This window comes from Camelina sativa, chromosome 4 (genome assembly GCF_030686135.1).
Source record: "Camelina sativa cultivar CO46 ecotype springtype chromosome 4, ASM3068613v1".
Lineage (NCBI taxonomy): Eukaryota > Viridiplantae > Streptophyta > Magnoliopsida > Brassicales > Brassicaceae > Camelina > Camelina sativa.
This window is the reverse complement of record NC_141883.1, coordinates 16,516,131-16,527,900: the sequence shown is the minus strand read 5'-3', so window position 1 is coordinate 16,527,900 and position 11,770 is coordinate 16,516,131. Positions and strand designations below refer to the sequence as shown.

The window sequence follows — 11,770 nt, the reverse complement described above, 5'->3', positions numbered from 1 at the left end:
ACTTAAGCAAATTGTCAACTATGAAACCCCTGAGCCACTACAAGAAAAACTGTCTGATTTTTTGCAGCTATGCTCCAAATCTTGTGGCTATATTGCCTATAGCAATGGAAAGACACAAAAAAAAATTGTGGCTATAGCGTTGTAGCTAATTGAATTTTGTGGCTATCCATGGTTACATTGCCACGACGTAGCCATAACAGAGTTTGTAGCCAATAGCCACGAAATCGCCACAAAACTGTTTGTGTCTATAATAGCCACAGTTTAACAACAAAATAATTCGTAACCATTAGCCATGACATGTTACAAATATGATCGTAGCTTAAATCCACAAATTGGCGACGAGTAAGGTAATGGCTATAGTATCCACAACTTAGCTACAAATAATCTGTAACTATTTGTCACAAATTGGCCACAACAAAACAGTGGCTAAGTAAAAAAATATACTAAAACAAAACTATTGGGAAATTAAATTAATTTGCTAATAATATAAAAGCCATTAATCTTATTAACACCATAGAGTTTTATATCCAAACTACACAGGTTTAAAGATACAAAAAAAAAACAAAAATGACAAATTACATAGATTCAAGTCCATTGAAACGACATATTAGTAGAGACCAAATTTAAATACCTCAACAGATATCAAAGTCATGTTGGATAGGTTGATCGGAGAGGTGCGGTTGGGTGCTGCACTGGTTCTTGTGTTGGACCAACAGCTGAGTCAGCATGTGTAGATGGACTTGCAGTTGATGAAAGCTCCATCAGCACGTGGAGTCTTGACTTGTTGGTTTGAAGAGTAGTTACTGAATCTTCTCCGTTACGGCGTTAAAATTATATCCAAGTCCCGCGCAATCACATCTATGTTTTCTTCATCGAAGTTTCGACGAAGAGAAGCAGAAACAGACTCATTAGGATCATCATTTTGATATTGAAATGATCCAAGACCATAGATATGCCCTTTGTTTGTTAATTACCATCTGCAGAGAAAAAAAAGTCAATCAAAACTTGGTTAGCAAAAGAGAAGCAGCAAATTAAAAATACATTATCACACAAGCTTTGACAGAACATTAGATTATTAATAACACTCACATAAATAAAACACATTATCAAATCATAAGAGAACATTAGTAAAAGGAAACAAACAAATCTCACTGATCTTAATTATAAGACCACCACACGAAAACAATGATTTGCAGAGAGAGAGTTTTGACACATTCACAATCACAATCACAAATCTCAGTTGCTGAAGGTGGTACTCCACCAGCCTCAAGTGACTCAGAAAGCATAGTGTCAATAATAACCACAAACACAAAAAATGAGAAAGGTGGACAAACCATCTCATAAGCAACACACGTACGTTTTTTTTTTGGCTCCTGAAACATTGCGGTGAGTGCCTAATCCATCTGGATCTGAGAGGTGGTGCAGTCCATGTGGATGTCTGGAAGTCCGGTTAGCTCCTTGCGAACATTCATCTGCAAATATGTTAAAGACTTAGTTAAATTGGCTAGGGTTATATACAGATTTGAACCACACAAGATTATACTCATACAAAACCTTCTTACTCAGAGAAAGAGATCGAAATTCAGAGGTTTCGGACCTTTGTGAGACGGAGAACCGACGATCCGGGGTTTGAAATGTCCAGCGCGTCCCGCCTCTCGTCCAAGAAACCGTCAGGGAGAATGAAAGAGAAAGGGATTAGAGAAAGAAAGAGAGACTGAGGAACAAACAACAGAGTAATTAAAGATGAACTATGGCTAACTTGTAATACTACTCGTTGAGAGAGAGAGTGAAATCGGCGGACTAGAGAGAATCAGAGAAAGAAATTTACACCAAACACTTGGATTTACACCAAACACTTGTAAATATGAATCTGTCAAACTCATTTTGTCTCTTTAATTTGCTGGATTTACACCAAACACTTGTTTTTTTTTCTTGGAAGATTTTCAAAATTTTAAGTTTGATTTGTCTTCGATGAAACCATAAGTAAAACACGATTCATACTATGATTTTTGTCATAGTTAATGATAAGAAGTACTGAATTCATTCCAAATCATGAGCAAAGCATTTGCCACATATAGTGAGGACAGTACAAATATTTACCAATTCGAACTAGTTCTATGTCTATAGCAACAAATATTTACAATTTTTGGTTTTGGCTATCTTTTGCCACAAAATATACTTAACTAGGTCGTGGTTATATAGTTATGAAAAATTTTGTGGCTACATGTGGCTATCTTGCCACAAATAATCACAGAAAATGTTTGTGGCTATATAGACACAAATTAGACACAAAATAGCCACAAATTTCCACGTTTTAAGATTGTGTCTCATTTGAGGCTAAAATTACATAGCCACGACATGTTTGTAGCTCATTTGCGGCTATGGACAGTTTTTTCTTGTAGTGAGCATATCAAGATCAAGCCGTAAACAGAACAAAAAATCAAGTTATTAATCACTAGATCCGCCCCTGCATAATATACTGCAGATATATTTGGTAAATAATCAAAAATTCATTCTTATAAACTCAATTTTTTTCATACGCATGTGATAGCCAAAATATGCTTTTATGGTTTGGCTAGCCATCCACAATCGACTCTTCACATGTGATAGAATGCGGGCTTGGAATGTGGGTGTCAATCCGACCTGCACTCTCTGCAACCCAGTCTTTGGAAACTAGAAATCACCTGTTCTTTGCTTGTTGTTACTCTCGGGAGGTTTGGTCTGGCCTCACATCCAAACTACTCCTCACGCGCTACACACCCTCTTGGACTCACCTACTACCTTTATTGACAGATACCTCATTGGGCTCTACCAGACTATATCTATTACGGTATGTTTTTCAGCTCACCATTCATTCACTGTGGATGGAACGAAACGCAAGACGCAATGGGGACACATTCCTTCCTTCAGCTCAGCTAGTTCGACGACTCGATCAACAAATTCGAAATCGATTGCTTTCAATCCAAGAACAGGGAGACGGGAAGTTACACGACGGTCTGGTCACATGGCTCGCCACACGCTATCCTCCTACCTAAGGCACAAGTTTCTCAAGCTTTCTTCTTTTAAAATGTATGCTCTTTATTAAAACAAACGCTGCAACCGATGTACAAAAGTTTTTCTGAATAAATTTTACATTTTATTCAAAAAAAAAAAAAAAAAAAAAAAAATCATACGCATTCTTAATATCAATCTTGTATATACAAGTGTATATTTCACTACAAAAAAAAATATGGCGTAGGTTTATCATGTAAATATATACAGCTTGATCATGAATGATTCTTCTGTCATCGGGTGAGAAAGCTCGAACTTTTGGGGTTTCTAGGGTTTAAATTGAACCTTAAAGGTTTGGCCTTTAGCTTTGGGTACTATCTTGAACTCTCTTTGTTAATTCGATTAGTCAAATTACCTCTCTCCGTCTCTTCTCAGTTGCTCTGTTGAAACCTTCTCATTCTGTAATATGGTTTCGTTGATGCAATTTTAAGCTTTGTATATAAGTTTTCAAATGTTCTAATTTCTTCAAAATGTTGTAATTAATTAGGGTATACTGTCTATATGGCTTCGTTGAATTGTCTTCCAGAGGTGCCAAATTATGTACTTACTTCTCACGAACAAGCTGCTTCAACATATGTTTCTCTCCTTAAGGTATGGCTTCTTGAACAGTTTGGTTCTTCCTTTTACGAGTGTCTTTCTGTCAAAAGAATAGTATTCGTACCCGAGATCAGCTCTGATCTTCTTGATTTTTGTTTGTGTTGGGCTTTCCAAGCCCAAGCCAACTCCCCCTATTAGTATGATATTGTCCGTTTTAGGTCCAGGTGGCAAAGCCCGCACGGATTTCTTATTGGACACCTTCCCAAAATGTCTCATACTAATTGGAATTGGTCTTAGCTTATATATTAGAAACTTATTTTCTAATCTTTAGATGTGGGACATTGTTTGTATCCCAACAAACCTCCCCTCAAACTATGTACCACAATATTTTGGTCTCCCCTTCAGGGGAACCCATGTACCTAGGCTCCGGTACCCCTTTATTCCTGAAGTATTCTTGAGGCACCCTTCATCATATCATCTTCTTGAGAGATCCTTCTCACCGAACACTGAGCCCAACACCCACTCCCCTGGGTCCACTTTTCGACCTAGGCTCTGATACCAATTGTTTGGCTTTCCAAGCCTAAGCCAACTCTCCTATTAGTATGATATTGTCCGCTTTGGGCCCAGGTGGCAAAGCCCGCACGGATTTCTTAGGGCTCCTTCCCAAAAAACCTCATACTAATTGGAGTTGGTCTTCGCTTATATATTAGAAACTTATTTACTAATCTTCAGATGTGTGACATTGTTTGTATCCTACAGTTTGGTTCTGGCTTCCATCTTCGTCCTCTATGGCACCTGCTGCCAAAGTCTCTGAGCTTCAAAGAGAAGGAAACAAATGGTGAATTCCTCTCTCCATTTTCAGCTTTTGCAACGCCTGGCTCGCCATCTCATTCAAAATATGTTCAGAAAGACGTGTTTAGAAACTGTCTGAAAGAATTTGGATCTCGACGTGGGAAACAAACGAGTCTTGCCAGTTACACACTCAAAACTCAACCATTGCATAGATAGTACAGAAGGTATTGTTTCATATGTGATTTTGATTTTGCAAGTTTGGCAAATTAAGCTTATATCACTGAGGCTGTTGCTGACCTGAATTTCCACCTTTCATAAGGTATAGCATTTGATTATTCTTTGATGCTTTGCTTTCTTCCTGAGTTTGGTATCTCCTCTGACGTCTTTGATAAGTATGTATTTGATCATTAGGCCAAAGAATTTGTTGAACTTTTTAAATAAATGAGAAAGGTAAGTCTAGCTGGTGGTTTTTTGTTCTCATTACTCTACATGCTGACACTATTTAGTCATGTAAGCTACAAGTATTGTTGTGCACGTATTACCTTTCTTATAGTGATGTGTATTAGTAAATTCCTGGAGAGCTAGAGAAGGTTTTAGAAGAACTAGTAATACCATTGATAGGGTTATATTTGTGTGTATTTGCAGTTTTTGCTGGTGTCAAAATGGGAGATGCTAGCATATGGATTATGAAGATTCGTAAAGCACCAATAAGAAATTTCTCTGGACACATATCATGACAGCTGCTAGATTATGTTATGTGGCTCAAGTAAAATTCACCTCAAAATGACAATTAAAAACGATGAAGAATTGAAGATAAATATTTCCCAAGTCTAAACAACCCGGAAACCGTCTCTCTCTCTCTCTCTCTCTCTCTCTCTTGCTTCTTATCTTTTGATGATCTATTGAACCCTCTGAACTTGTATTTATTAGCTTCAAAGTCTCCCTAGCTAGTCCTTCTGTGAATCAGATTTGAAGTCTTTTTCCACTATGGGAATGCTGTTGCTTCTTTCACAAGAAACACAAAAAACACAAAATAGGTTTTGGGCTGTTCCCTGACCCTTGACAATAGAATCCACAAAATCAAAATATACCAATATTTCTTCAGCATCATAAAAATAAATTCAATAGGATACAATGGAGTTTTTACCCAAAGAACCCAAAAAAAAAAGGGATACAATGGAATTATCAAACACGATGGATATACAATGGAATTATCAAACACGATGGATACAATGGAGTTATCCACAAAATCAAACTATACCAATATGACCGACGTTGCATGGAAAACTTTTTTTTGAAGTCTGTTTCCTGTTTTCGAAAGTTTTGGAAACAAAAACTAGTGAAAACACGAAAACAAAGCACATAAACACGATTTCAAAAAAATTTCTATTTAAAAACACGATGGAAACTCTATTTCCGTTCTGGAAACGCAATGGAAACTTTTATTTAGTCTAAAACTTCATAAATAAATAACTTTGAAATATAAAAATTTATTATAAATATAAATATATAATATTATTAGTGTTTTAATTCAACTATTTAATATTTATATTTTGAACTTTTGTTGTTTGAAGCCTTTTTAAATGGTTTTATGTTTGGTGTTTTATTATATTTATATATATATATATATATATATATATATTCATATGTTTCTAAAACATTTTCATTTCCTAATTTTAGTAAAAAGTCATTTCTCCTTTTCGAAACGTTTCGTTTTCGTTTCCGCATATCTGTTTCCGTTTCCATACAACCTACTTATGCCAATGGTAACTCTACCTATAGTGATATCAAAAAGCACCATTGTAGATTTTTCTCTATCGTTATTTGAACTATACAGTATCTTGCAATTTACACTTTTAATCTTTATAATTAATTAATATAATCTAATTATATATAAATTAAAGCACTAAAGTTATACCTAAAACAGAAGAAAATACAAAATTTCCCACATGGCGTCTTCACACGAAATCTTACCTAGTAATAACCAATAAGATCACTATTTAAGTGATAACCTATCCAGTTACTGATGACGCCATTATCCTCCATTATCCTCCACCGTATAAACAACCTAAAGACCTATCAAGACAACAGAAAAAAAAAACGAAGAGAAAAACAATCTCAAAACTAAACCTTGAGAAATGGGAAATTGAGAAGAAGCTGTTGTTCGTGTCAGTCTTGTCTATCCCTTGAGTTCGTTTACAATTTGATGAAATTTATTCTCATGTCTCTTGGGGAGAAAGCTTGAACTTTTAGGGTTTTGGTATTCGAATTGAACCTGAAAGCCTTGACCTAGTAGCTTTGTTTACTGTGTCATAAAGTCTCTTTCTATTGTATTTTTTTTTCAATATGGAAACTGTATCTATTTGTCTGTGGGAATAATCTCCTTATCTTCCGTTTGTGGTGTCAATTTTGAGGTTTGTCTAGGTTATCGGAATGTTCCATTTTCTTTAAAGTTTATTGTTCTATACATACTTGTGACATAATGTTGTTTGCGGGAATGTGTTAATTAGTGATAGAGCTCAAATGTCATGTTTCAGTTTCAGGTACCACTAGGGATGGGTTCTGTCTCTATGGCTTCAATGAATTGTCTTCCAGACGAACTTCTTGTCCAAATCTTGTCCTTCCTTCCAACCAAAAAGGCCGCTTCAACTTCTGTTCTCGCCAAGAGGTGGAGGACTTTGTTTGCTGTCCGGCAGAATCTCGACTTCGACGACTCCGACTTTTTGAACCCGGAAGAAGTAGGTGAAGATGATATGGACGAAATCAAAGAGAGTTTCAGGAATTTTGTGGGTAGAACATTGTCTTTGCAAGGCGCTCAACCTATCAACAAGTTGTCACTCAAATGTGGAGAGGTACCTGGCGAGGATCATGTTGACGGCTGGATAATAAATGCCCTGGACCGAGGTGTCTCTGAGCTGAAACTATGCTTAACAGATGAGATACGGACCTTTTTGCCATCCAATTTATTCATCAACAAAACATTGGTGAATCTAACATTGGGGAAAAAACTTGCCATCAACAATATTCCTTATGATACGTTTCTTCCAGTACTTACGATTCTCTTCCTTCGTTCAGTTTGGTTTCTAGGAAGAGAGTTGTCTGATGTGCTTCTTGCTGGTTGCCCTGCACTTGAGGACTTAACCATACACCACAAGCATTTTTCAGGAACGCCACAAGTCATTTGCAGCAAAACCATTAAGAGACTCTCTATCATCTCTAAATCCGCGGAAGATGTTAATCTGTTCAGCTTCGTTTCACTTGATGCACCAAATCTTGTCAACCTCTTCTATGTTGATTATGCTCGGCCTAGGTATCTTCGTTGGAATTTGGATTCACTAGTCAAAGCTACGCTGGATCTTCATTTCCTAGAACATGAAGAATGTGATGAGCCATTTGAACCGAATGTCACAGTTCTCATGAATGGGGTACGCAACGTCAAGATGCTTCAGTTGACATTTTCTGCTACTGAGGTCAGTTTCATTGTTTGTATGGTCACATTGTCATTCGGTTAGAACTTAGAAAACAAGATAACATTCTGTGTGTGTGTGTTTCAGGTGATTTCGGAATGCTGCAAATGTGGACTACCTATGTTCAAGAACCTCCTTGATTTGGTGTTTTTCGGTAACAAAGAAAGAGTTTGGAAAGAGCTACTGCCACTTATGCTAGAGCATTCTCCAAGCCTAAAATGTCTGATCCTCTCGGTAAAAAGCAAAATCTTACGTTATATATATATATATATGTGTGTGTGTGTGTGTGAATGTGGCATGAAACTAATTAAATTAAAGTGATCACTCTTGTTAATACTTCAGGGTCTGAAATGTTGCACGTATGAACAAGAGTTTGATGGGATTCGCATTCCACAGACTAACAAGGTAAACTTCTTGGGTATCATGTGTTATCAAGGAACTGAAAACGAGTTGAAGCATGTCAGCCACTTCCTACTGAAAATGGAGCGGCTTCAAGGGCTGCAAGTCCAATTTCCAACGACAATGGTTGAATCCAAAAGGGTGCAACTCACAGAGGATTTGTTGAAGCTTCCCAGAGCGTCATCCACTCTCACAATGCAAGCTGTTTGATCATCATCATCATTGTCAGCATCGTCAGCAGCATCATCGATCATCAGCATCATCATCCTTATTACCATCCATCTCATGTTCTATATCATATGTTTTAATGATTTATGTTGGTCCTTAAATTATGGCTTCTTGAACAGTTGTTGTGGGTATCATGTGTTATGTATTAAGTATGTTTTTATTTAAATGGTTATGGATTTGTCTAAGAAGTGCTTTGCTCTAGCAACGTAAAAAAAAATTATTTTTCTTTGAATATAATCTAAATTCTAATTTCTAACATTAAATTCAAAAAAAAATTATATCCAGATAAGTTAAAACACTAAAATTACCTTTTAAAGTAAAAAATACTAACTTGCCCACGTGGCGGCTTTTTGTGAAGTCTTACTTTGTAATAGCCAATAACTGGCTAGTTTAGTGAAGCTAATCTATCCAGTTACTGATAAGCTCCATCCTCCACCTTATAAACAAGAAAACCTAAAGACATATCAAGAGCCAAAAGAAAAAAAAAAAAAAAAATCTCAAACTGAACCTTGAGAAATGGGAAATTAAGAAGAGGCTGTTGTTCGTGTAAGTCTTGTCTGCCCTTGATTTTGTTTATAATTGAGAAGAAGCTGTTGTTCATGTAGTATTGTCTGTCCCTTTAGGGCTTTTATCATCTAATCATCTGAGGCTTTGTGGTGGCAATTTTTGAGTTTTGTCTAGGTTGTCGGAATGTTCCATTTTCTTCAAAGTATATTGTTGGTTCTTGCTATGTGTTAATTAGTGTTATATTGTTGGTTCTTCAAAGTGTGTTGTACTTGTCATGTTTCAGGTACCACTAGGGATGGGTTCTGTCTCTATGGCTTCTTTGAACTTCTGGTCCAAATCTTGTTGGTCTTAGAATATGACGATTTTCATGAGCCTTTTGACCCGAATGTGACAGATCCCATCAACGGAATAGGCAACATCAAGATCCTTCAATTGACTTCTTCTGCTGTTGAGGTCAGTTTCAAGATCCTTAGATGGATGATGATGATGACGATGACCATGATAACATGACTTACAAGACGATCAGTTTGATGGAGTGTATTCAAGAGATGCAATTCAAAGAGGATATGTTGAAGCTTCCCAAGCTTCATCCAGGCTTAAGATTCAAGTTGTTTTATCATTGTCATCTTCATCATCATCTTCCATCTGTTGTTCTTTTTCTTCCAAAACCAATTCATAAGGTCTTAATTAAGTTTTTAATGATTTATTATTTATGCTCATAATTCATAAGTTCATGTTTAGGCATTATATATTGTGGTCCTTAAGCTATGGCATCTTGAACAATTGCTGTTCCTTCTTGAAACATTTAACAACTCTGATGTTCCTGATTTTGTTTTGGTGCTGGCTTTTTCGTCCTCTTCTATGTTACCACTGCTGCCAAAGTCTCTGACTTTCACAGCGAAAGGAAGCAACTGGTAAATCTTTCTCTCCATTTGCATGAATGTGTGTTTGTTCATGATTAGGCTTTGCCAAAACATTGACTCAGTCTTAACAGTTTTATGATTGGGGTATCTCCGTGACCTTAATATTGTAGGGAGCTGGATTTTAAAGTTTGTTGTTTTTGCAAAACAGAGCTGGTCAAAGTGATATGTAAAATTGTATATACCCATAACGTCCATCTAGTCGTTTTCTACATACAAGCATACCATATAGGTACTCATTTCAGTTTCTTAATTGTTTTATTAATTGCTTTTGTTTGTTTGGAAGGTACGTAGTGGTGTCATATAAGAGGATCCTTATGTATTCAGGTTTGATTATATTCTTCCCTTCTATTTATATTGGCTAATCTGATTGACAGATGACAAGCATCTCTATCTGTTTAGGCTACTTTAAACAATGAGGATCACAATTTACACTGCACATAGTTAGTCACTAACCATTCATTATGATTGCAATGTATAGATTGGTGTGTGAAATCTGGATGGCGAGGACACTTACCCGCAGGGTATTCTTAGTCGACTCTACGGGAGTTCTCGACTCTCTTATAGGTCAGTTACTGCCTTTACAGGAAACTATCGGTTGATATATAACTTCTTCTTTTTTGCTTACTGTTTACTGCTAGATTTGGATTCAATGCAAGTCAATTCAATATATGTCTTGTTGCTCTTATCAAATGTATCTACATCTCTCGGAGGTTAGAGGTGTGAGAGACCTTGCTCTTCCAGAAACGGAGAATCTGTTAGATAGTTTCCGGGATTGTAAGTATTCTATATATTTTCACTTCATCACGGATCTTGAATGTAGTTTTGTTAAAGGATCCCAACCCTAATAATCAAGTGACAAAGACAACCTTTCTACTCTGGAAGTACAAGAACCATTCTCCGTTTGATCTAACTTTTTTCTGATATTCCAATCATAGTGTTGTTTTATTCCAGTTCACGCATTAGTGACTAGTCACTTTCCCAAATGGCCATGTGGACCTGTATGCAGTAATCTTAAGCCTGGAGTTGATATGGAGTTTTTATTTTCAGTAATGGTAGCTAAAATATTGCCATCTCAAAATGATGTGTATTTTCTATTTTCAGGCAAGGATTGAAACTGACCCAGCAGGCAGGACCTAACTGCGGTTAACAGTAGCCTCAGGGTATCCTCCTACACTACATTTAACTTCTGTAAAATTCTTGAATCATGCTGAGTGCTGACTAACCTTTTTCTTACATGTTGACGTGTCTTCCATGTTTAATTCAGTTGATCATTATGCAAGATCACTTTATTTGACTGGCATATTGAATAACCTCATCATGAGCTGCGCATAGACTCTGCCACTAGCACCACAAACCTTAAACTGTTTAATTCTCGATGATATGGAGTTTTCTTCCAACAGCCCTGTGCACCTGTAAAGACGTGAAGTATGAGAGGGCGACATGTAGAGACGGACTAAAAGTAAAGTTATAGTTTTTTATCCAATCATGCCTGTGTCCATGAAAATTTTGCTTGTGGGCTTATAATTATAAGATTAAAGGTTCATTTTCCCCCTATTTTATAAGATTAAGTTTGCAAATTTTGGCTATTTTTGCAACTCTTTGTATATCTATGTGATAAATCCATTTATCTTTTAGAGAAGAATCTAAAAAAAATATTTAAAAAATTTCCATTTAGAATACAAAATTTGTTGATTTTAAATTTAATACACTACCTAGTTAAAATTTGTTAGTAATCCTCTTTTAAATAATTAGATAAGGATCCGCGTAAATACACGGGTGTTTAAATAAATACATTGCTAACATTACATTTTCCAATATAATTTAACTATCTATTTCATCATAATATATAAGTGCAGTTTGTCTAAA

The 11,770-nt window shown here is 36.2% G+C and overlaps 1 protein-coding gene and 2 long non-coding RNA genes across 4 annotated transcripts; 2 read left to right on the top strand and 1 right to left on the bottom strand.

Moving 5' to 3' along the window:
• Positions 1-482: 482 nt before the first annotated feature.
• Positions 483-1,735, bottom strand: LOC104780330 (uncharacterized). The gene is made up of 3 exons (XR_766704.2): positions 1,563-1,735; positions 1,358-1,472; positions 483-977 (listed from the first exon to the last, which is right to left on the bottom strand). It is a non-coding gene; the product is annotated as an uncharacterized LOC104780330 (long non-coding RNA).
• Positions 1,736-6,408: 4,673 nt separating this feature from the next.
• LOC104780329 (putative F-box/LRR-repeat protein At3g44810) lies at positions 6,409-8,659 on the top strand. 2 transcript variants are annotated; one of them, XM_019244616.2, is made up of 4 exons: positions 6,409-6,548; positions 6,918-7,850; positions 7,935-8,081; positions 8,190-8,659. In XM_019244616.2, the coding sequence occupies exons 2-4, from the start codon at positions 6,936-6,938 to the stop codon at positions 8,454-8,456; spliced, it is 1,329 nt and encodes a 442-aa protein (XP_019100161.2). In that variant the 5' UTR covers positions 6,409-6,548; positions 6,918-6,935; the 3' UTR covers positions 8,457-8,659. The 2 variants fall into 2 exon arrangements, with proteins under 2 accessions (XP_019100161.2, XP_087366351.1); XM_087510225.1 differs by having other exon boundaries at positions 6,462-6,794.
• A 281-nt stretch (positions 8,660-8,940) lies between these two features.
• On the top strand, positions 8,941-11,588 carry LOC147945828 (uncharacterized). Its single transcript, XR_015596148.1, has 4 exons — positions 8,941-9,020; positions 9,265-10,228; positions 10,383-11,064; positions 11,169-11,588. It is a non-coding gene; the product is annotated as an uncharacterized LOC147945828 (long non-coding RNA).
• Positions 11,589-11,770: the final 182 nt, after the last annotated feature.